Source organism: Cryptotermes secundus, unplaced genomic scaffold (genome assembly GCF_002891405.2).
Source record: "Cryptotermes secundus unplaced genomic scaffold, Csec_1.0 scaffold2323, whole genome shotgun sequence".
NCBI lineage: Eukaryota > Metazoa > Arthropoda > Insecta > Blattodea > Kalotermitidae > Cryptotermes > Cryptotermes secundus.
The window spans coordinates 150,876-176,694 of record NW_019743693.1 but is presented as its reverse complement, the minus strand read 5'-3'; the positions used below and the strand labels follow the sequence as shown (position 1 = coordinate 176,694).

The window sequence follows — 25,819 nt, the reverse complement described above, 5'->3', positions numbered from 1 at the left end:
AGGCACTACAATGTTTTCACAAATTTTCCCATTTTTCTGTGCATTGGTGATCATGCCCTTTGTTTTGTTGGCTAGGTTTGTAGCATAAATTTCTACTTCGTTTCTATCCTAGTTCCCCACATGTGAGTGTTTTATTGCAATTTTTATTGCATATTTTCTTATCTCCCGCCGAATTTGCCTGCTCCCAGGTAATTAAATGGCTGTGATGAATCTAATAGGAGTTGTATCCCATGTCGCATACTTTAATCGTGACCCTGCGAGTCGTAGGAGGCAACGAAAAGGGAAATCTCGAATCTGAGGCAGTAAAATATGGTAGTGAGTCTCACGGGACTCGGACCCGAGAATGACTGCGCTGGCGAAGATCAGCACCAATTGTAAACGACAGACCCGTCCTTTCGTCAAAGAGAGCGCCCCACATCAACAAGCCTGCAACTGTCTGACAGTAATAAAAATCTGGTCTTAAGCCCCAGATGGGTGCTTAATTCTGAGAGACAGACTGACCGACCGTCGGTCGTAATATGAAACTCAGACACAGATAGGGGTTGTGCAGTGTTTGAGGTTAACACTTTCTGAGGTACCCACCAGAGTGGTTGTCTTTCCTCTCTCACATGAGGACGGAAACAGATCCAGTATCCGAAACGCTGTGTTTTATAGTTTATAGAATACCGGACCATAGACAAAGTCCAAAAACCCAGTAATTCTGGCAAAATACAAGTTTAGCAAATAAGGCGTGTTCAGTGCGTTATTTAACGACGAACTAGTGACTGAAAAAGATATTCTGCCATGTGAAGTATAAAACAAACTGCTACAGTACTTTTCGATATGAATTGCGTACATTCCAGATACTAAGCAGAATTGATTACGGCTCAGTCTTTGTTAGAAATTTCCTGATACTAAATCAGAATGGCTATCGTTTATAAAAAATGTTTATTCTGATATATAAATTTCAATATCAGTTAAATTTTGATGGAAATTGTCACCAGGAAGAGAGTCTGTACGTCCTCTCTATACATTATTATAGAATTACTGCTTCCGTCTCACTTGAAACAGCATAGCAACAGACTGCAACAGCATCTGTCTTCGGAGATGATCAAATATTCCATGCTCAGTATCTATTTGTACTTTCGGATGAGAAAATCAATTCATATGAAGTAGTTCCTTGTCACATAACTCATTCCCACATTCGTTATAGCTGGGTTACAAAGATTAAACTGAATTAATTGTTGTTATTTAAAATGGTACAAATTGTCTCACGTGAAATAATAAGTTTTAATTATAGGTAATATGGCTACACCACTGCTGAAGGAGGTGATCTCCATACGGTTCGACCAGAACCTACCTCAGAGAGAGAAGTAGAACACGGTAACTCTACTGTTGAAGGAGGTGATCTCCATACAGTTCGACCAGAAAGGGAGAGAACTGACCCATACAAATCAGAAGAAGGCAGAAGTGAAGTCTTTATTTTATGCAGGGCAGTTACAGACTGTACAGTTCCGACTGTACTTCCAAAATATTTCCGAGAGTCCAAAATATTTCCGACTGTACTTCCTCGCATAAAGGGGAAGGACGTCCTGACGGACCACCAAAGGTGAGACAACTGGGTGTCGGCAAGACTTTGGACAAGTTCACGTAAAGCCACTAGAACTTCCACACGAATAGGATTTCGAGAAGTGGTGCTGTCACTTCGACTCCCTCTCCGTTTTTGGCTGTTCGTTAATTAACGAACTGGATCTAACGTGTCAGTACAATAAGGGGGCTCTATTCGAGGACACTGTCAACGACGACGCGTCACCGTTCTCTCTGAGGGACAAAGGAAACAGGTGAGGGGGTTTGAGTATGCCAAGGACCCTGAGGGCTATACCAGCGGTAGCGTAGCTACTGGCAGGGCCTCCCTTGCTGGACAGGTCAAAGGGTAGGCATCAGACGAAGAGAGACACCAAAAACTGATGCCGGAAGCAGCGTCATCAGTAGCGACTTGAAGCACAGAACAAATGATGCTCGAGATGGTTCAAGTTCGTATAGCAACAGGCGTGACCAGAGTGGTTTGAACGGCTGCTGTACTGCGATGTGGAAAGCAAATGGAAAAACTACCACATTATCACTTTTCCTGGATAGTCTCTTTCCAAAAACAGAAGATCGCATTAAGTGGAGGAACTGTTTTGGAAGAGATTGTGGACCTGTCGTCTGACAGATTACTGATGAATGAATGAATGGCTACATCAGTTTTTATTTTAATAACTGTGATATTATGATCAAGTGTGAGTTTAAAATGAACTTCCGTATGACCAGTGTCTTCATGGCAGGATGTGTGTACTGTCTCATATTCAGAGTTGTGTTGGATATGGCCTTAGTTTTGCAGCCGACCGCCGAACTACAGAGACAACGACTATCGCTCGAGATGAGACCTTTGTCCCTGGGATACTGAGGCTTCGGATACCCGGAGGGGACACACTCCGGGGTTTATGAATTGTGGGGTCTCCAGAACTAACACCGTGATTTACCGTTTTAAATTAGAATTGCGTACGGTTCTTGTCAATCTTTACGCTAGTCCTCCTTCAAGCTCACCTCTCAGTCATCACTCCCAGCGTCATCATCACTACTTCTCCACCCCCCCCGGCACTACAGCCCCAGTGGGCCTATGCCTACCTCCATGAACTCTCCGTTCACTTCGGTTTTTCTAGATCTTACACATTCGGTAGGACTCCTTGGGCGGGTGATCAGCTCGTCGCAAGGCCTCTACCTGTACACAAACACAGAAAAACGCACACAAACATCCATACCCTGAGTGGGATTCGAACCCACGATCCCGGTTTCCAAGCGAGCGAAGAGAGTTCATGCCTTAGACCGCTCGGCTACCGTGACCGGCGATCACTACTTTTATTCACACCAAATCACGCTCCTCTCGCTGGCCGTGCTCATCCTGTAACACACCTCGTTGTTCTCTGTCTACATTCCAACAGTCCACTTCCACTTCCTGTAACCGACTTCCTCTTTACACGCACCCTCAGGGAGCTCATAGCCACAGATCCCTAAGTGGCCATTAATGGAAAACAAGAGACAGCAAAGGGTCATGCTAGGCGTCAGTCCCGCAGTTGTTTACCGAGATGTTTATTTTAGTCCTTTAAAGGTATACAAAGTAGACTGGTAGGCAATTCAAGAACCTTTTTGGCAAGTCTCCTACAGCGTCAAATCATTGATTTATCTCTCAACACACTTGCCTATCTTGATGGTAGATAATACTAGGAGCAAACCGGCGACGTTAATGACAATAGTGACACGGTAATCCTAAGGAGGACTATATTGAATTACAGCTAGACGGCCCGGGATGGTACTTGGCCGTATGAGCGACTCTCAGGGTATGAAAACGATGTATAAACTGTCTAAGATCTGAGGTTTTCACGGCGGTGACTATGAAGAAAACAGTCTTCTGGGATGTGGCGTCGTGTAGATATTGTGTTAAGCGACGTTTCGGAGGAAGGTATGGTCTCCATCTTCAGGTTAGAAGAAAAAATAAGAAAATACGCGAGTTGGTTGTTCGCTCGCTGATTTTCTTCTTTTTACTTCTACCCTGAAGATGGAAACCATACCTTCCTTCGAAACGTTAGTTGACGCAATATATACACTGCGCCAAATCCCAGAAGACTACTTCCTTCAATGTATAAACTGGTCATAAACATAATTAAATAATTTTAGCGAGGGACGTACGGTTGCAGTTTTATACTTGTACGTATACTCGTATTTCTTCGAATATTAGGTGAAATTTGCTTTGCCTCAAGTTACAATGACTTTGAATACATAAGAATACGAATAATTCATTCAACATACCAACATTTCTTTTGCTCATATATATCAATTAAAACTTTTCTACTACTTTTCAGCGATTTTCCTTTGAACTATGTTAATAGTGGAAGTAATTATAGCGGACACTAATTTTGAATATGATTCGAGAAGGATAAACCGAGTACGTTTGTCTTAACATTTTTAGTATAATTTACTGTATTACATACGAATGCCTGATTTCATTTAAGTAGGCAGTACCAAAGTAGGGTATTGCCGAATTAGTAGCCCCCTTAACATGGCCACAGACTGTACAGATTGAGAAGAAAAAAATATATTACTTTACGAAAATATTGAGACAAGCTCTCATCTTCTGTGTACGAGGAGATGTTACGAGCAATTTCCTAGGTCGATGGATACACAGAGGAGGACCAGTTGTGTGACCCCTCGTTCTCCTGATCTTAGGTCTTTGGACTATTTTCTTTACGTTTATGTGAAAGACCAGGTGTACAGCCAGAGAGTGGATACGCTGGATGAACTCAAAGCACGGATCACTAAAGCAAAGACATGCTACAGCGCGTCTGGCAAGAGGTGGACTGCAGGTAGGATGTATGCAGGGCTGCAGATGGTGCTCACTGTGAAGTGTTTCGCACCTAACAACTTCTTCACTTGCAAACAGAAATAACTGTTTCAGTTAAGGAACAAAATATCTAAAACAACACCCTAATACCTATTTTAATTCCTAAACTACAAGTGCCTGAAACCCCAGGACTATATTTAGATAGGCTCTGTATTCTATATCTAAAAAAAAAAAAAAAGAACTCACTCTCAGCCCTTTTTGAGCCTTCCTTAGAAAACTCTGCCAGATTGCATTTTATTTTCACTTCTTTGGATTTCGCAACAACAATTTGTTTACAAGCAGATTGTCAGCCTTGAATGCGCCCCCTCCCCCTGGGAGGGCCAGGTCCCTATATGTATGCCCCCCCCCCGACAGGGTGGCCCAGTTATAACACCAGGCGCCGGATTCCCATTTCGTGGCCTTACACGACTCACGTTTACGGCGGAGGTATCCTAGCACGTCTCCACGCGTCTGTAGACACCAGAAAATGAGTGGTCCCTAATGTCCCAGTCTGAAAATAATTCGGGGGCACATAGCTCGCCCATGATCCTCAGAATTTCGTCATAATAAAATATTTTCTGTACTTCCGTTCCCTCTAGCAGAGCGATGTCCATATTCTGTGGAACAGAACCGAAAATCTGAGTCAGACTGTAATTTAATACTATTTAGTCTCGTCATTCTGAGGGACTCATCATTACACCGGCCCGCAGGTTCCCCCCCTCCCAGTGTATACGTGAACTGGGGGGGGGGTATCATTATTGAACCAGCCCAACAGCGATGGCTTCCCCACAGAGAAACTGTTTGTCCAGCCAACCTGTCCGGTCATACCACTCACACGCTGTCGATAACAAGGGGCATTATATTCCGCACTGGCTGTGCGGCTTTCAATGAAATTAAAATGGCCTCTTTCGTAACAACTTTTCTGAATGTTAAAAGCCTTTCCCACAGTACTTCCTAAACACTCGTAAGTACTGTCCTGAGAATTTATTCCCATTAAAATAAATCCATGGCCGTTCACGGTAGCCGAGCGTTCTAAGGCATGTACTGTCTTCGCTCGCTTGGAAACCGGGATCGTGGGTTCGAATCCCACTCAGGGCATGGATATTTAGTATGTGTGTGTGCGCGTTTTTCTGTGTTTGTGTACAGGTAGAGGCCTTGCGACGAGCTGATCACCCGCCCAAGGAGTCCTACCGAATGTGTAAGATCTAGAAAAACCGAAGTGAACGGAGAACTTCATGGAGGTAGGCCTAGGCCCACTGGGGCTGTAGTGCCAAGGAAAAGAAAAACCATGACTGAGCCCGTGAGTTGGAAATGGAAATTATGGCTGTAATTAGGATCAACATATTCATTCGAGAATTGAGGCTCTGCAAGATCACGAACATCTTCTGTCCTTCAGGGATTGTTACTACTGGCTTGTCCACCCGTCAGTGGTCTTCCGCTTCATGCCAAGTCCGACTAACTTACGTTAATATACAGGTTTCATTTCTCAATTATGTAATTGCTTCCGCTTGCTGAACATGTAAATTTACAGTACACGTACAGAAAAAAATACATATTTACATACTTACAGGCATGTACTGTGGGTACCGGCATGTTTCGTAGTTCCTCGAGGACAGTTTCCTTCAATATTTAACCTATCTCGTAAATGCATTTCAAGGAATTTTGTATATAGAATTCTATATTAGTTTCGATTTTTCTGCACAAAAATTCACCGAACGTACCAGCAAGGAATGTAACCAGTAAAATGCTGTCAAATTACATGATTTGACATAGTTTGAATCTGTATCCTTGCTATGTTTTCCGTTTAATTTTCAGAGCACCATACACAGATGGGCGAGCACTCAATGAAGAGATGATAGGGTGCGGATTGGATAAAACTAGCTTTGTGTCCAGTAGTGGGCTCTTGTGATTATCGGCTTCTCAAGAGGGACTTTCCTCTATGTTGTTATTAACATCGGTAATTCCTAGTATTCTCTCTCCAAATTCAGTAGGCCCTATTTCTTAAAATAAAGGAGTTATAAATTCACCTTATTCATGAGATCCGGCCGTGGAGACCCATAGGGTTGTGAGACGTCGAGGCTCCCAAATTTTCTAGACAGTCGACTCACAGATGGCGGTGATGTTGTCAGTCTTACGCGCCCGTCGGCCGCCTTTTACCCCCAGGAAGAATTAGAGTACTCATTTCTGTTAAAGGCTGAGTTGACACGTGCGTCATAGTGCGGCTGGAAGTTTAGGCCAATTGAAGAATCCACTGACATCGGGAATCGAAAACGCAACCTTCCGGCTTTTAGTACAGTGCCTAAACTAACTACACTACAGGGGGCTCCAGTGGATCACTTACCTGACATAATATTTCCCACCAGAGTGAAGGGTAGACAAAGTACGTTAACGAGGAGGTCAGCACAGGCGAGATTCGCAATGAAGAGATTCGTCGGTGACCTCATCCTGGGACTGCAGTATACCACTCCTACCACGAAGCAGTTGCCGACGACTCCGATAGCAAAGACCAGAGTATAGGCCACACAGAAGAATATGGTCACGGAGAGGGAGTATCTGAATTCGTAAATGACGTAGGGCAGAGGCGGCTGGACATCGTGACTCTCATTGTACTCCGCCGCTGACGTCATATTCGGCCAGCAGTCGCAGCAGCTTCTGTTCGAACGGCACCTGAGACACATCGCAACAAACAAGATGGTAAAAGCGTTCGTCAAGTAACTTGGGCAGCAGACGGAACCAGAGTAACTAATACTTCTCTGTTCTCGAGAATGTAGAGTGAAAATTGATATAACCTTGTTGAGTTCTGTGTTCTCGGACATCACGCTATGCGGTCCTAGATAAAAGGAAAGGTAAAGTAAGGTAAAAATATCCCTGTGCGTAATTAATTAATCATCACGCCATGCAGACCTAAGGGGGACTGAAAGTGTAGTTCCATATTTCTTAAACCAGACTGAGGTGAGTAATCAGCTTTACGCCCCTGCCTCTTTTCCCCCGAGGAAAGAGACTTCGGTTCTCAGTGGATAGGAGGCTGGGTGGGCGGGGTGTGTACAAGAGTCGGTCTGGGCACCTTGGGGGAGAAAACGAGAAATCTCTTGCCCTTTGCTATGAATCGAACCATAATTCCTCGGTCGCTTTGCCGACTGAGCTATCCCAGCTAGAACTCATCACCGCTGTGCAACTGATCCACCGATCGCACTGGCTCTAGTCGGTCAGCGCTGGGACTCCTCGAGGTCTTTACGGGCATTGGCTAGATTCGTTCACTTTTAGAAATTCAATAAAACGCCTTCCTGATGCTCCAATGTGAATTGATTTCTTTATAATTTAAACTCTCGTTGCCAATGACTTGGACAGTGTGGGAAGACCGAATATTTAACGTGGAAAAGTCTGTGCAATGATTCGGATAAGGAATTTAGATGCTAGATACCGGACAGTATGTTTCGGATCTTGGGAGAATGCCTGTCGGAACGCAACAGCCTGCCGATTGGCAATAATTTGAATTAGGAAGGCGGCTCAGAAAATTTGTTTAATAAATAAACGTAGGCGTCCGTGGCTCGAGTGGGATTGGAACCCAAGATCCCCATGGTCATGCTGGCAAAAATATTTCAGATCTTATACTACACGGCCATTATGATCGGCTTTCTGATGTTTGCACGAAAGAATTAACCACCACGGCAGTTACTCCCACAGTCCTTCCGAGCATCTTTCATAAGCATTAATCGTCATAATATATTTTTAGACAATCCGTAAAATCAGGAATATAACCAATCACACCACACCTTACATTCTGAAACACGAATTGCTGAGAGAATAAGCTATATAGGATCAAGTCGAAGTTAGTATTTTGTACGTGTTTTACTATAAAGACGCAAAACTCGGCCCCTTATCCTAAGGTATGTCATAAGGTGAGAATGTTCGCCAGCAGGGTGTACAGAGCATATGGGTCCAAAAGGGAAAGTAACATCGTCGTGGATAACATTACATAAGGAGAAGCTGCATGATTTTACTGCTCATTAAACATAAATAGGGAATGAGACCAAGGACGTTAGAATTGACGAGACATTTAGAAGAGGTACGGGCAGAAGAGAAACAGATACTAAGCAAGTCTGAAGGGAATATATTACTATGCAGACCTAGACGTACAAGTGAAAATTAAACATGCGGGTTGTGAGACTGGGGATTATATTCACCTGAGGAGTTTTATCTTCTGGGACACGACGCCGTGTAGTCCGCTGAAAGTCATCCAGCGTGACGCAGGTAGAAAACAGAGCTTGCTTCACGCTGATTTCTTGCGTGGCTTATCCTTCAACCCTGAAGATGGAGGTGATATGTTCCTCCGAAAAGTCGGTTGACTTCCAACGCACTACACGGCGTTACATCCCAGAAAGTAACAACCTTCTTAACCACTCCTGCAAGAACCTCAAACCCTATATCGATTCGTCTACCTCAGGATAGATCCAATGGTGGGCTCCTGTGAACACGACAATGAAAGTCTGTCATTCGTGAAGTCGGAGTTACGGTCAGCTGACTGAATGAGAGCTTCTGAAGAAAGACTCTGATACATCCATCCATCCATGCTTCCATCCATCCACCCATCTATCTATCTATCTCTCTATCTATCTATCTCTCTATCTATCTATCTCTCTATCTATCTATCTCTCTATCTATCTATCTCTCTATCTATCTATCTCTCTATCTATCTATCTCTCTATCTATCTATCTCTCTATCTATCTATCTCTCTATCTATCTATCTCTCTATCTATCTATCTCTCTATCTATCTATCTCTCTATCTATCTATCTCTCTATCTATCTATCTCTCTATCTATCTATCTCTCTATCTATCTATCTCTCTATCTATCTATCTCTCTATCTATCTATCTCTCTATCTATCTATCTCTCTATCTATCTATCTATCTATCTATCTATCTATCTACCTACCTACACAGAACAACACAGACAGACATCCATGACTTGAGTGGGATTTGAACCCATGATCCCAGTGCTCGAGCAAGCTAAGACATTTCATGCATTAGGCCGCACGGCCGCTGTGTTCGGGTACTTTGCCGTATGGTTGTTGGTTATTTAACTTGTACACAAGTGTCCATGGTACGTAACGGGAAAGTTCACAGTCAGTTTTTCATCGTGTTGTCTCTTTACTTTATGTACTATCTTCTTCGCTAATAGTATGCAATTGAAGGGATTCATTTGTCCTTTATGAATACAATATGGTGAAGGCATGCTGTGGTCATCAGACTGGCTGTACAGGATTGTGTCTGGCGGCTTCCCTTCTGTAATCGAATCAGGCGTGCAACCTAACAAATGAGCAGAAGTCCGCAACAAGCAATCGAGTGCGGCAGTTGGCTGTGCTGTTCTGACGACTGCAGAGGTAACGAGGTAATTGCTTGCCTCTCTGGCTTACTGTCATGCTAACCATAAAGCTTCAAGAGGCCTAAAGACTTCTGTCAATGCCCGACATTGACAAACCTGGCTCCAGGACGGTGTTTCAAATGGAATTCGAGGAAAATTGACTACAGCTTCTTGAGTTTTCCTAGGGATTTGACGGTAATTAAATGAGTTCCAGAGAAATTTAGTTTCTCTCCATAGCATTAAATACAATTTAATATTTGGTATTCTGAACATTCATTTTGCTTGTTTTCACACTCTATTCTGTGTTCATACATCTTCAGAGATGAACAGCATTGTTATTCAGCCTGAACTTACTATGTTCTTACAATACATGTAATCTTATATTACTAATTGTATGTTGTAAACAAGAACCTGAAATTACCAATTAAATATTTTGAGCTATACTTTAAAATCGGGGATCATTTAACAATGTTATAATATCATTAATTTTATGCTTTAAATAACGACCCGTGCCTATTAATTTGTTGTTCTTTTTTAATTATAAACTCATATTTTTAATAATTATTTGTTTTAACCTAATTCAGAAATAGTTTCTTTAATATTTGCTAATTATGTTATGTTCTTCAGATATATAGGTACAATGTTGAATTTCAGTTTTAAAAATCTTGGTTCTAGTATAGAAAATATTTTCCTGCCATTTGAACATAATGGCATTTTCACGAGCAGGTACTATATGTATAACTAAAACCGATCGTCGAAAGCCGAAAATAGGTGACTCTCTAAATGTCGCTATGGGAAATAAATTTAGTGGTTTCAGGTATTACCGTATTGTAACTGATTGATCATTGTTACGAACGATGAGAAGACTATAAATATATAATTCCATTGGAGTGAAAGTTAAGAACAATAAATGAGTGAGTTTTACAATTGTTTGTTTTCTTTTTAAATCATTCCTTATAATTCTGCTTAAATGACTGTCCTTTATATTCATTTGCAGATAGCGAAGCCCACATTCTGTTGCAAAGCTAATCACACTCTAAATACCAAAGTGCATAGAGACAGAAATAAACTTTCCTTATACTTAATTAGTCATAACTTTAACAAATACTTATCACTAAATCTGATGATCCTGTTGATTTATGCCATATAATTTTTTTGTCTCATGAGCTTTTCTCAAGAGAATAAACAAAATCTGATTCTGAAATCAAGTAAAATAGGTGACAAAATTTTGTATGTTACAGTCAACACGATTTTGTAAATATCAATTAAGAGGCATATGTTTCGATACAAAACTTATATTATCATAACACCCTTTCTGGCTAAAGTATGTGGGAATTTTAAATCTTGATACTGATTATTTTAATTGTATTTATGGATGCCCCATTCACATATTTATGGTATATATAAATTTATTTTATAAAGTAACACGCAGTGAAACTCTTACAACTGATGAAATTCTTTTAATCATAGAAGGTGAATATTAAAGGAAATTCGTGCCTCTTATGTTGCTGATATTTTCAGTTTGACTGCACGCCCAGGTCCTGCAGGTTAACACGATGGAAGTGTAGCGTTAGGAAAGTTTTCTATAGTTAGCAGTATATCAATTCGTAACCAGCTGTACAGTAATGTATTATATTGAACTGACAGAAAAAAATCAATTAACTTAAGTTTTAAGAAGAATGCAGTCTAACTTAAGTTTTAATGTTTAAGTAACTACGAAATCCGTCAAATATATTCAGAGATCAAGCTACAGACGGACAGACATTCTTCTCTATTTCATTCTCAAACACACCGTGCAAAAAAGCATAAATATAATTAATGGAAACAAATTTTCGTATTTTTAATTCACACTAATATTTTATGAACATTAAACTTATAATAATATTTATGTTTATGTTTATATCATTATTTTAGCAGTTGAAATAACTGTGATTAACTCACTATTTGCATAATGCCATCAGTAAGATGGAATCAGAAATGTCCTTTAGTACTTCCATGGGACTGTCGGTAAGACGAAGACAAGAAGACTATCTTGCCACCCACTAGACTTACAACTGTGTATGTGTTGTGTTGTGCAGCGGCAACTTTCATCTTGTGTCATCTGTTTACTCAGCCGCGTCAAGCCCAGTTCTCTGGCAACATTGCACTTAACAGTTCGATGATTTAACACTTGTGTAGACTGGTTCCTATTTGACAAGGTGCTGGAATTTTCAAGTCCGGTGTAAAACAAATCCTGTGACAATTATATAACTGGACTGACTCTGCGTGTCTATCTGTAACTTGAAGTGTGGCAATACATATCAAAGTAATGAAAATTTAGTTGAGATTTGATGATTTGACAGCAATGAGAGTATGGATTATTGTATTCCGTGTTACGGCACTGTATAATATCGCAGTAATCGAGCGGTCTAAGGCATGAACTGTCTTCGCTCGCTCGGACGCCGGGGTCGTGAGTTCGAATCCCACTCTACGCATGGATGTTTGGTGTGTGTATGCATTTAGTCTGTGTTTGTGGTGACCTGTGTGTAGGTAGCGACCTTGCGACGAGCTCATTACTCGTCCAAGGAGTCCTACCGTCTGTGAATAAATAATTACGGAACTGAATAAAAGACCAGGGCCCTGAATGGGCTGGAAGAGCCATTGAAAAAAAAATACTATCATAGTTGGTAACTGTCAGTACGGAGGAATACGCCGTCTTCTTCTGGGTTGATCTTACAACGTCATCGTTATAAGCCAAAGCACCACACTCCAAATCTCTGGAGTTCCTCTTTAAAATTTAGTGAGCGTAGTCACCTTCAAATTACTTATCTTCCTACTTTATATCGCTTAAAGTTCATACATATCTTCCAAAGCCATTGCTGGGTGTGGAAATAATTTTCAAGACCAGCCCGTACTGGCACGACACTGTTGTAAACATCTTCAAGCTATTCAACATGAGGAAAGTTAAAGCTATCCGTGTAACAGGCCGTGGAGACCCATAAGGTTGTGAGATGTCGAGGCTCCCACATACTCTAAAGAATTGACTCACAGATGGCGGTGAAGTTTTCAGCCGTACGTGCCGGCCCTCCTTTACCTCCAGGAAGATTCCTTGTACGCATTTCTGTTAGAGGCTGAGTCGACCCCAGGGCCATAGTGCGGCTGGAAGGTTAGGCCAACTGAAAATTCCAGTGAAACCCGGGAATATACCGTATTTACGCATGTATAGGCCGCGTGCGTGTATAGGCCGCAAAACAATTTTCAGACAGAAATTATAGAAAAATAATTTTCTTCGAATATTATTTCAGGAGTAGGACACCCTGTATTACTAATTATGAATATAATTTTTTTTAAATGAAGTGTGATTTCGAATATAAGCCGCACCCCAGTTTTCCTCTTGAATTTTTGGCAAAAAATGTGAGGCCTATACATGCGTAAATACGGTAATCCGCGACCTTCCGAATTGTAGGAAAGTGTCCCAACGATCTATGCTATCGCGTGCCCCTTCAACATGAGAAACATTCAAAGAAAATATTAATTTTGTAAACTTTAAAAAGTAGCATGGGTTCATTAAGGGAGGGTGCTGTAAAGGGCCGAACACCAATATGTATCCTTTGGTTACAAGAGTCCTTTACCATAAGTGGTGTGTGGACAAATTCCTGATTTCATTCAAAATTTTAGTCTACGGTCAATTAGTTTTTCCCAACAAATATCTTACTATAAATATTCGATAGCATGAAAGTAGAATGCTGAGCTGGTTGTTTTAGATCAGTGTGTTCCAAACTATTCTCATGGGGAACAGCAGTGTGCCGCCAGCTAGACCGAAGTGTTCTACCACTGGAAAAGAGTACAACAGTATTCATCCAGTTTCTCAGCACAAAGAAAATTAATGTGTAGATTTCTCTCAATTTTACGGAGTTCTTACAATCTGGCCTAAATTGCATTTTTATTTATATACGAGGGTAAGTCAGAAATTATCTGCACTTTCTCCATAACACATCTTTAGGTTTCTCACACTGCCTCCTACGCATGCATTGTTAGAGTTGGTACTACTGTGGTCACGTGATCGAAGTTTTACCTTGATCGCACCATTTTCCTTGATGCTGTGACAGTGTAAACATGGCCGCTCTGCTAGCAGTGTGCACCAATGATTAACAAAGAATAGTGATACGATTTCTCTGATTGGAAGGTGCGTCGGGGGCTGAAATTCATATGTGGGTTCATCACTATGAGCCAGAATCCAAAAGCCAGACTATGACGTGGAAACACCCGGGATCGCAAACGAAGATGAAATTCAAGACTCAATCTTTCGTGGGAAAGGTGATGCTAACCGCTTTTTGGGACTCAAAAAGGCATATACTGGAAGACTACCTGGAAAAACGGTGTACGATCAACAGTGCAAGATATACAGTGATTTGCTGGCCAACAATCTGAAGCCAGGAATTCGCACCAAACGCCGTGGCCTATTGTTGAAGAAAGTGTTGCTGTTGCATGACAATGAACACTCACACAAGGACGGCCAGACCGTTGAAACCATTAACAATTTGTGTTTCGAGGTGCTGGAACACCCTGCCTACAGCCCAGGTCTCACCCTTTCCGACTATCATCTCTTTGGAGGGCTCGAAGATGTTTTACGAGGTTTTTGATTTTCTACGGAAAAAGAAGTGGGGGAAACGGTGCATAAACGGTTACGCGACCAACCGAGAACCTTCTTCGTGGAAGGAATACGCAAGGTTTTAGACCCCTGGACCAAGTGCATCGAAAAGGGAGGAGACTATGTAGAAAAGTGAAGTACTTGTTCAACCCCTACTTTTCTATATATGGATTGGAAAAACAAGAGTGCGGATAAGTTTTGACTTCCCTACGTAGATTGTCCCTGCTAAATGTGATTTAGTAATAATGATGATTATTTTCAGTATCAATTGAGATGAACAGAGAGAACAAGTAAAGCGCTAGAGTTTTATTCTTGAAGAGCTTGTTTTGTACCTCGGCCGGGACACGCTATCCTGACTGAGGTATTCGTAGCCTTCCTCAGGCCCTCCGGGAAAGTGATATGATAGAACTTGAATTAGATAAAGACCGCTTCTTCGAAAGTTTTTTCCAACCATCCTAATTCGTCCTTCGTGCAACCATCCGACGCCACGGAGTCTCGATGCTAAAAGCATCGTTATACATCCTGACGAAAGAAGTACCCGATATGCAGACATAACAAAATATAACACATTTTTAGCTACTGAAGTCATTCATATTTCGAATCATAGCTTAAAATAGAATCAGTTTTTCAAAGTATTCAGGTAGACCATTACTTCCAAGTGCGAAGTGAAAAAGTCCGAGAAGGGCTGTTGTAGAGGAATGGATTCGTACTGGACTGCTCCTAAGATATACAGACACGCTAACAGCTAATCAACATAATGTTGGCCTCAGATTCTGACATTCAAAGTTGTGTCGGTCTCTGATTCTAGACATTTTAATACGATGTATATGTCGTACCGAAAGGCCCAAATCTCATCTACATTCCTTAATTCCTTTCAATGTAGTTGAATTCTTAAAGCAATTTTGCTGAAATATTTATGAAAATTATTTTCTCGTGTTTTATTCCCAATAGCAGAAATGTTCGTATATTTGATCAAAATAAATCCCACAATGCCATTCATTTCATTTTCACATTCGGTTTAGAAAACCGAAATTAAGGGCCATGGGGATTCGTTGCGCTGACCACGCGACACCCTCTATCCGCTAAAGTTGGTACTAACTTCGCTGACAAGTGGCGGTCGATCGGTCGGTATAGTTCTCTTGCGGACTAAAACCACGGAGGTTTATTTTCATTTCCACATTTGACTTCTCTGCTAGTCTCCTGAAGTCAATGAACAAGTCACACCTCACAATTTTAGTAGAATTTTATGGATTTGGTTCATTTTTGGAATTTTCCGGTCAACCGGATATTCCGTCGTTTCTTATGTTTCCCTTCTCCTCTTATAAAGCTTAAAACATAAAGAATGCCTGTCCTCTCGCCCATAAACTTATTCTAACTTTGTAGAAAATTTCAACGGCATTCTTCTCCTGCTTCACAAAAAAATATATTCCTTGTTTTATGAATTTATAATCCATGCTTTTGACAAACGAAACAATGGTTTCACGAAATGTTCAATACAACCTGTAAACAAACTGATCTAAATAAACACTAAAATGCTGAGTTTATAGTCACATGAACCAACGCACTTCATCTTAATCATTTTTGCCACTTGCTGTTATAAATGGCATCGGCTACTTAACAGCCAGACATCATATAACTTCCTACTCCAGGAATAAAAGTGGATATGTTTTAGATCTTGTTACAAACTTCTATCGTGTTCGATGGCCGGTAAAAGTTCCTCAATAACGTCATGAAGACGTCAGATACATTTCATAAAAGAAGTCCTTCTATACATAAGCAAAGGAGAATTAGATCTTAAAGACAAAAAGCTTAAGGTCATCAATTCCATACATACGCAAAGGAGAATTAGATCTTAACGACAAAAAGCTTAAGGTCATCAATTCCCATGTCATAATATAAGAAGATGGTCTTGTCATGATCCTAGGGTCTTCGTGACTGCCCGTTCTTGTGACCTTTTCCTTAAATCTCTAGTCTATCTTCGTTATTTCATAAGAAAAAATGAGGTTATGTTATCGTTATGATAGTCTATTCTTATTTGGGTTCTGTCAGAATTCAAGATGCTTGACATGAAAAATATTCTACTGCATATCAACCGACCTTCATATCCTTAACACATTAACATTAGCAATACCAAGAGGGCACGTGGTAGCGCATATAGTTGAGGCACTGATACAAGCCAGAAGGACGCGGGTTCGATTCCCGATAAGGTCATTGAATGTTTCAATAGTTATAATCCTTCCAGCCTTACTAGGTCTCTGGGGGCGACTCGGCCTCTAAAAGAAATGACTACCAGGAATCTTACTGGAGGTAAAGGACGGCCGGCGCGTAAGACTGGCACCCACACCGGTATCTGTGAGTTTAGTGCCTAGAAAATGTGACATGGGCCTTCAGGGCCTGTTGCAGGGATAGATTCACCATTTTAAAAGTCCGCTACGGGAAAAAGAACTGTTATTAACAAACATCCATTCGACGACAGAGTGCAGAATGCGAGATTTCTTTTATTTAGGAACGATGCAAAGAGAAAAATCTAGCACAACACAAAACAAGTGTCAGAATTCGGGACTTCTGATTGATACGTCTCTACTTCGAACAAGTATTAGAGCAATTGAGTGGCATGTTGGACGGCTGACACTTCACTGACATACACCCTGTCGTGGCCATTCCACTCGTACGCTCTTCCTTCTGAATGTAATCTTCCAGTAATTAGCTGCAGCCAGCCAGGCACAAAATTACGTTTGGATTTTCAGACGGGAAGGTACAGCTGCTCTCTAGACAAACGGCGCCTATTTTAATTCTGTGTTGTAGGAAAGTCCCGTTGAACCCAATGGAATATATACACGTAATATGCGCAGTAAACACGACATTTTATAAATATATGTAAATAAGTTTTGTGAGAGGAGGCACTGAGGAAATAGTCGGACATTTCTGCGGTCGCGTCGGGTGAGCCCACGATGCAAAGCTCACATTACGCCTGCGCGTAAAGAAACCTCACTGGAGTGCTCGCATGAGTAATTACTACAGCTTACGCTGCCAAAATTTAATGTTTTATGTATATATGTATATTTCACCTAGTAACTGTAGCTTTCTCCAGGGAGCAGAGCTCTTCTTGAGAAACTAATAGCTACTCATTCACGAAATTCCGCGCCTCTTATGGAACTCGTATTATCACTACTGTGTTCACATGGACAACCAATAATTCCTACTCGGTCAGTTGAATGCAGAACAAGCCATACTATCCAATTTATCTATGGTATATTTCATTATTATCCACTTATCGACACCCTTCCATCCATCCATGGCTCTATAGCCCTTCGGGACCTTGGCCGCTTTTTCAGTTTTTTAATCCTATACACAGTCGGTAGGGCCCCTTGTATGGGGGATCTGCCCGTCCCAAGGCCACTACCTACACACACAATGACGCAAACACAGAATAAACTCACGCAGACATCCACACCTCTAGTGGGATTCGAACTCACAATTCCAGTGCTCGAGCGAGTGAAGAAGGTTCATGTATTAGACCGCGCGATCAATGCAATCGGCCCTATCTATGCCTATTTCTCCCAAATAGGCTTCGCTTCAAATGTTCCGACCAATATTTTGTATTGTGTATACCTGTACACTCGTATATTGCTTCTCTCTTGCGTGAATTCTGGACGTTTCAGGAGAGTGAAATTATTGAACGATGAGCTGAGCTTGTGGTAGGATTTGGAAACTCGAGGAATGCATGCAGAATTCTGGCAAGAAAATTTCAATTGGAAGGCCAAGAAGGATAGGGGAGAAGAATATTAAAATGGTGCTTTCAGAGACGCGTTGTGGCGGTCGGCATCATGTCCCATGATGAGCTTTGTGTTAGCGGTGCTGACCTTGGGAACATGCGTTTGCAGAGTGAGTTGCGCATTTCGTAGCAATGCTTGAGTAGTAATCCACGTCACCGTCTATAAAATTTACAGTCATATAACATGTACTGAGCAGTTCCGAAATATTCCGGAAAACGATGCAGAAATTAAGGAAATATTTTTAATACATAGGCTATACATGGTAGAGTCGTTAAGTTCGTGGAAAGTGGTTTTATCGCATCATATACAAAGTATTCACATACATTTATGCAGATCCACATCGGCCCTCAAAATAGCTGCTGTTGGCCGCTATGTAAGTCTGCAAACGTTGATATAGCTGCCGAAAACACTGCTGAAACATATTGGAAGGAAATTCCCGTACGGCGTCTCTTGTGGCAATGACGACCTCCTCGGACGACTGAAATCTACGACCAGGTAGCTTTGCTTTCACGCGGTGAAGGAGAAAGAAATTGCACGGTGTGAGATCAGGTGAGTACGGAGGGTGTGGCAAAACGGTGACCTGTTTTCTTGCCAGTTCCTCTTGGACAAGAACAGAGCGATGTGCAGGGGCGTTGTCGTGTAGCAACAGCTACTTCTTCCTACTCGAAACGTTTCGCTAGGGATTTGCCTAGTTTTCGGCAGAACTTGATGTTTGCCCGTTGTTAAAACTGACACATTTTCAATTTCCGCCACTCGCAAGTAACTGCAGTTCACAATAGAGGCCCTAGTTCTGCTTACAGTTTTTGCACACAACTGCCTCTTGCTGTGACGAGAGATCAACCGACAGGGTATCATTTTGTGCCTCAACCTATCCACTGTATTGCACTGCAATGACGCTTTGAGGCCATTCCACAAACTTATTGACTGTGGTAGTATATTCACAGCATAATACAGGCCATCTCTTATCTAGGATGGATGTAGGAATTCCACAGCACAACGCGTTATCTAAATTTTGTATTTTCTGGTTGACTATGACATCAGTAACGAATACGTTTCTAAGTCTAGGAATTAAAAGTTTACAGTGTGCTGACAAGTACTATTTTTGCTCTTCTTCTGAGAATAATTTTAAGAGAGATTTATAGATACGTTGATTAAATTTTGGTTAGGAATTTTATGAAAATAACTAATTGGTTTAGAGTGCAGGGCGTTGTCCAAGTAGAGTTCAAAACTGCAGGAGACATCTTTCGTACCCTTTCGAAGTGTTATAAATGTAAGAGCGCTCAGGAAACAGAGAAGTTGTTCTGATAAGTTGCAAGGAGACATTCATGCCAGACTTCAATTTAGAAGTCAGTGGAAATCTATATACAAACATATATCGAAATAAACGCAAATAATTGACGGAACTGAAAGAGGGGATGTTGATAGTGAGACTGCAAGTTCATTTCATATGGAATTAACATGTGTGTAATATATACGCGTTCGCTTGAAGTTAGAAAAATAGAAGATAAATTTCAGAGAAATAATAAACGCAAATAACCAACGGTTTGGTTTGATGTTCAACAAACAAAGTTTTGCTGATATCTAGTCAAGAAAACGTAGACATACAAAATAGGAAATGAATAAATTAAAAATGAAACGTATAGCAAGGTAAATAGGGTGCTGAAAGGTTCTGACAATAGTGGATGACACATAGAATAACTTGGTTTTGGCATTTTTTCCATCGTCCGGAATTTTAGGTGAAAAAGGAAGACACCTACTCAGTTAGGCCCCTTAGAAAGATTGATATTATCTCTTTCTAAGGGGCCCAACTGAGTAGGTATCTTCTTTTCTCGCCTGAAGATGGAAACAGATCCAGTTTCCGAAACGTCGTGTCCTATATTATCTAAAGTGTCCTTTATTACCTAGAATTCAGGACGATGGAGAAGGTGAAAAGGAATTTCGAAATGAAAGGGGAACGTACTTGTATGATATAGTCTCTGCATACAGAATGAAGGAAAACATGGGCCCTTTCAGAAAATTACAGTTCTAATAAGAGGCAAATACCAAGACGACAAGGGTAGAGTGAAATTAATTGGACATAGTAAAGTAAATGGATGGGGTGGGTGGGTTCAGATGGAATACAGTGGAGTATATGGATCATGTGGGTTGGATATAAGTCATATGACAATCGGATAGACTTTGTTAGAATGGGATGGAACCAATAGATGGATGATGTTCTATAGAATGAAACTGTTGAAGTTAGATGCAGCCAAACGGACTGATGGTAGCTCGTTGGGTGGGATATTACCACGGTTCACACATTGTAAATTTTCATTTTGTTTGAATTCTTTATCTCTGTGACATTGTAAATAACTGTGCAGCAAATTTCTATGGTAGTACTTGCTCATTCAGCCTGCAGCCCTTTTCTTTTTTTAAGTGTGTTGTCTTCTGAGACATAACTTATAGTCCGTTGAAAGTCAACTGACTTGGTATTTCAAGTTTCAGAATTCATAAGTTTTCAGCATAATGGGCTAGATGAATGGTTAAATAGAGGACGGTTAAAACCTACCTAACTTTCAAAATTGCTGTCATACATTGAGCCTAATATTATTTCATTAGTGCCATTTCTACATATGATGTCATGTTCCGGGTTGAGACAACATGTAGTCCTGCAGGTCTATAGCGACATTCATTTTGGGGAATTATGTTCCTGCGTCTTCTATTGTGAATTTTAAACTTCCTACATAACCACAAGGTGTCATAATAGAACCTAAAATGTCATCGTTGTTAGAACCTCTAATTAGCCATATATGTTTGTTTTAATAACATAATAAGGGCTGATATCTTAAATATAGCCACAATTTATTTGGAACTTGGTACACCTGAATTTTATGAACTGATTTTAAAATTAAGATATATGATAATTTAAGATCTAAATCTTGTGGCATCGAAATTTTAAAAGTATTAATTTTCACTTAGCTTCAGATTTCATCCATATTAACATTTTCTTTCTAAAATATGGACTTTGATACTCGATAGCAAAAAGCAATTCACCGTGACGAAAGTCAGAGGCAGGAAAATGGGGTGATGAAGACAGAACATTTCATTCTGTAATATAGCAGAAGCGAAATTATGAATAATGAATCTGCTTCACTAAGACAATCTGATATATTTATTTCTCTTGAATGGCACTGTAAATGAGCCGAATATTCCTATCAATTAGAAGTAAGTACTCTTCACTTTGGAGCCAGGAATAGGAAAGCGTTACTGTCAGACGTCGCTAACAAAATCGCTTCCATTTAATTGCATTTATAATTTTGAAATACGCAGTAGCAAGTAGCAGAAGAGAATGGCACCAGTACAGTTATAACACAAGCAGGTCACAACTCATGGCTCAGATTCTTCGTGCTTTTCCTCACCGCCTCCAGGAAAGTTCCGGAAAAGTTTCTTGAAATAGGCCACGACAGTTTACTTCCACATAATTTCAATTTAGTCATTAATTGTCCAAATATTCGACACTGAATAATAGGACCTATTAGCAGCGCCGCTACATCAATTATAAGTAAACAAAAAAGACGGGCCTTTTTCAAGAGAAAAAATAAACAAGTGAAGATTTTCGAAACTAAACAATATAAACCATTTTATCTGTATTACCAAAAATGTTAGACACCGCTGTCTGTTATGACCTTAGATTGCTGGATGTGTTTTATCGAAGATTGAAATAGATAGAAACGATATTGTGTAATATGAAAATTATTTGGATAATGGTTTGGATCTATTAAGTAAAGAACTCTAAAACAATATGTACACTGTTGACGGATGCCTGAGGAATGGAACCATCAAATGTAAGAATGGATGCTTTCAGGAAACGAACGGAAACAACAATGAATAGATGGATAAGAGAAACGAGGAACGAAGATAATGAATGAAGAGAAACATACATGAGGGACGAGCCAGAAGAAGAGGAGGAGGAGGAGGAGGAGGAGGAAGAAGAAGAAGAAGAAGATGATGATTATGATACTGGTAATGGTGGTGATTTCAAATCATTAAATATAATTCCACTTTCCTACCCTCAAACGCAGACGAGATTGTGTGAAAAGTAATTTCACTCGTGCACTCATTTCCGTCTCTAATGCACCCCAAAATCGTTCACGGTTTCCTTTCATTTTAAAATGTTAATAAAATCACATTAAACTGCAAGGTGTTTCGGCCTTACAAGGCCATCTTCAGGCAACTGTTCACCAACTGAAATTGCTGCACTGCTCGAGTTTGAATGTCACTGCATCCAAGCTATATCATACCGTCATGGCGGCAGTTTCAAATGGCGAACAATTGCCTGAATATGGCCTTGTAAGGACGAAACATGTTACAAACGAATGTGATTTTAATGGCATTTTAAAAAGAACGAGAGTTTGTGAACTATTTTGGGTTGTATTAGAGACGGGAATGAGTGAACGAGAGATACATCAATGCAACAAGATGCTGAAAAATATAATAATTTAATAATTATGATATACGTCATATAGACATACCTTCACACCACATTTAACTTGCATTCTTCAGACTACGGTAGAGATAAACAGTTGAGCCCTTCCTCAACCATCCTCATATTCGACATGCCAACGTACAGTAGTACAATTCAGTTTCTGCAACTGTTTGTATGTGCTCATTATCGTCCCCTCATACACCAAATATTAGGGCATTTAACCGGAATGTTCGAGTTCTAACGAACTATGAAAGTGAATATATTAAGGTCCGCCTTCTAAAACTCAATTCAATTTCGCTTGTCTGTAGGTAGATTCCACGGATGAATATTCAAATAAGAATTAAGCAGTAGCGCTACGTTCTTTCAGTTGTGATTTGGAATACAGCACGTTTCGGAAAACAGAAGAAATATCTTAAATAAATTTCAGTGCAAACACAATTATCAGTACTCGAAAATTTATCTCTCAATTTTTCCTCGTTATTTCTTCCATCATTTTTTCATTTATCTCTTCAGTCCTTTCTTCATATCCACTTCACTGTTTTTTTTTAAGTTGCACTCTTACCTGCTTTATTCTATTCTTCCCTTTATTACTATTTCTTTCTTATATGACTTTATTTTTGTCTTCGCTCCACTTCTCTGTCTTTCCCGCTTTCCCTTTTCCTTGTTTAGATTCATTTTTTAACCGTGTTTCACTTTACTTTCCTTCTAGCTTTATTTGTTTCTTCTTCAATCGCTGTTTCTATATCTTGCTTAATTTCACGTTCATCGACTTTTTAATTCGTTCATATTTTTTACTGCTTCCTCTTTACTTCGCTCCTCTCTCTTCCTTCATCTGCGTAGTTTTCTCCGTACTTAGTTTCATTTTACTATAATTTTCGCTTCTCTCTCTTAGTTTCTGCTCTTATCTATTCTATTGCTATTCTTTCTGGCCTTCTTTCTGCTTTACTTCTGTATCTATTAATCCATCTTTTTTATATTTTCAGTTACCCACTTATATCTCTTGTTTATTTAAAACTGTTCGATATTCCACATACACGTAACTGCGTGAAAGGAGCGGAGTGCCACCAGAAGGCAGGGATCTCATTAAGGATGTTACTTCTTTAACATATTTCGGTCGAATCGAGTAGCTCACTTAACATAGTACTGTGGATATTTACTAAAAGTGGGAAGTATGGAGGCAAAGAAACAGCCGTTGCTAGGTAATTGCCCGTCCACTCACAGCATAGGAATGCGTTACAATAGAAGAGGTGTTGCAAACGGCCTTCTTTATGGGTTCGCACCGCTATCGTTGGTACTCAACTGTGCGGTAAACACACTTCTGCAGCAGTGAAACAACACGCAACAACAGAGGGAGCGGTGTTTTCTGTGGGTCCGCCCCGAGGTTATATAACAAGGTCCTCACCAGCTAGATCACCCGTGTGGAGGCGAGGTCGAATGCCTCCACCGTGTCCCTGCGAGTCATAGGAGGCGAAGAAGAGGGAAGTCTCAAATCTGAGACAGTAAAATATGATCAGGAATCCCAAGGGACTCGCCCCGAAAAAGACTGCGCTGGCAAGGGGGAGCAGCATATACAAAATACAGACCCATCCTCTCGTCAGAGAGGGCGCACCACGAAAACAAGACCGTAACTGTCAAACAGTAATAAATATCTGGTCATGAGCCCCAGATGGGGCTCCACACCAAGACTTACTGACTGACTGACCGTCAGTCGCAATGTGGCTTTGACTTTGACTTTGACTAGAATTGAGTCCAGTTCCGGAGTTGGCAGTTGCACCAGAGAATTGAATTGAGCGTCTCTCCGGAATTGGCAGTTGGCAAAATAAAGGTGAGAAATGAATTAGGCTGTGCAAAGAAGACTTCATGTATGAATTCAGGTTACAGTGAAACTGTAACATCCATTGCCAGAAAATGAGCAGTGGAGAGTGTAATAGACTGAGGACACTAGTATGTGTAACAGTAAACTGTAAAAGGTGGAAATAAGGATATTACTGTAATAAATTGCATTTACGAGTTGAATGAATAAGATGTCAATCCAAAACTCGTCTACAAGTCATGCACGGTCCCATATACGTGCAATATCTTTTACAGGATTTCATGCACAAGAATTCGGATTTATCTCATAACCGCCAAGCACCAATCCGAGTCGATCCGTGGGTGATCACAATAAACCGTGTATCTGACAATTCATCTCCATCTGGTATCCAGACTAAGAACATTTGGAGTTTCACGTGCACAATCCTGTGCAGCTTCATGGCTACATCATGCCACGTACGGATAGCAGAGGCCTAAATTTTCCTCAAAATTTGCTGATAAAGATTACAAGTACATTTTCAAAAGAAATCGTGTCTAACACCAGCAACTGTACAGACTGCATGTAGCGCGTTATAGCTGGCTACTTACGTAGGGTTTATGAAATCACTTTATTTCGCAGGTAAACAGTAAAGATTGGCCTAACACTATTCCATGTGGAGTCGCAGTATAACTACACGCAATCATAACCTGGATCCTGGATGGAGATGAATGATCAGTTTTAGGTCCAGACAGATTTATCTCTGGGAAGGAGCCCCTCATACTCATTGGACAAAAGAATAAGTAGGGCCCAGAACCGATCCAGAGACTAGGAAAAAATCTCTTGCCCTTGCAGGGAATATAACTCAGATTCCTCGATCGCTCCAATAGCGAAATCTCTTTGCCGACTGAGTTATTCTGATGTTATATGTTAAGTAGTCGTTGAATTTATTTTGGTTCTCAAAATTAAAATAATTTATGCAGCGGAGTTCTTACTGATATTTGCCCAACTGGTGAAGAAATTTCCCAACTTTTGCGGAATCCAAATTTTCATTGCAGTATTTATGAAATCCACCCAATGGGCTTAGCCAGATAAATCCAGTCCAAAGCTTCAAATCCTTCTTCATTTTGTAATTATAATATTATTATGTGTATTCTAGTAAAACCCAGTAAATAATGGGATCAGGATTTGATAAACCGATTTCTTGGATCTTCTCACTTCATAACTACAAATCGTTACTACACTTTCACGATTGTTGTATCTATGATACACAAATAATTACAACACTCTCGAGGCTAACACTTCAACTATTGAACTGTCTTGAACGACGTCTTCCTGACGAATCCTTGAATCCTCCAGCTTACAACTGCTGAACTGAACTGAACTGAACTGAACTGAAC

At 40.5% G+C, this 25,819-nt stretch overlaps 1 protein-coding gene across 3 annotated transcripts in view; it reads right to left on the bottom strand.

Moving 5' to 3' along the window:
- LOC111874324 (neuropeptide SIFamide receptor) overlaps positions 1 to 25,819 on the bottom strand; it is a 94,349-nt gene that overhangs the window by 33,623 nt on the left and 34,907 nt on the right. Inside the window, exons 1-3 of one of the 3 annotated variants that reach the window (XM_023869717.2) lie at positions 11,701 to 11,796; positions 8,581 to 8,861; positions 6,738 to 7,063 (exon numbers count right to left, since the gene is read on the bottom strand). In XM_023869717.2, coding sequence (XP_023725485.1) covers positions 6,738 to 7,063; positions 8,581 to 8,633 — 379 coding nt within the window. In that variant the 5' untranslated portion in view covers positions 8,634 to 8,861; positions 11,701 to 11,796. Of the gene's footprint in view, positions 1 to 6,737; positions 7,064 to 8,580; positions 8,862 to 11,700; positions 11,797 to 25,819 lie in introns of those variants that run through there. The other 2 variants (XM_023869719.2, XM_023869718.2) reach the window with 2 other exon arrangements.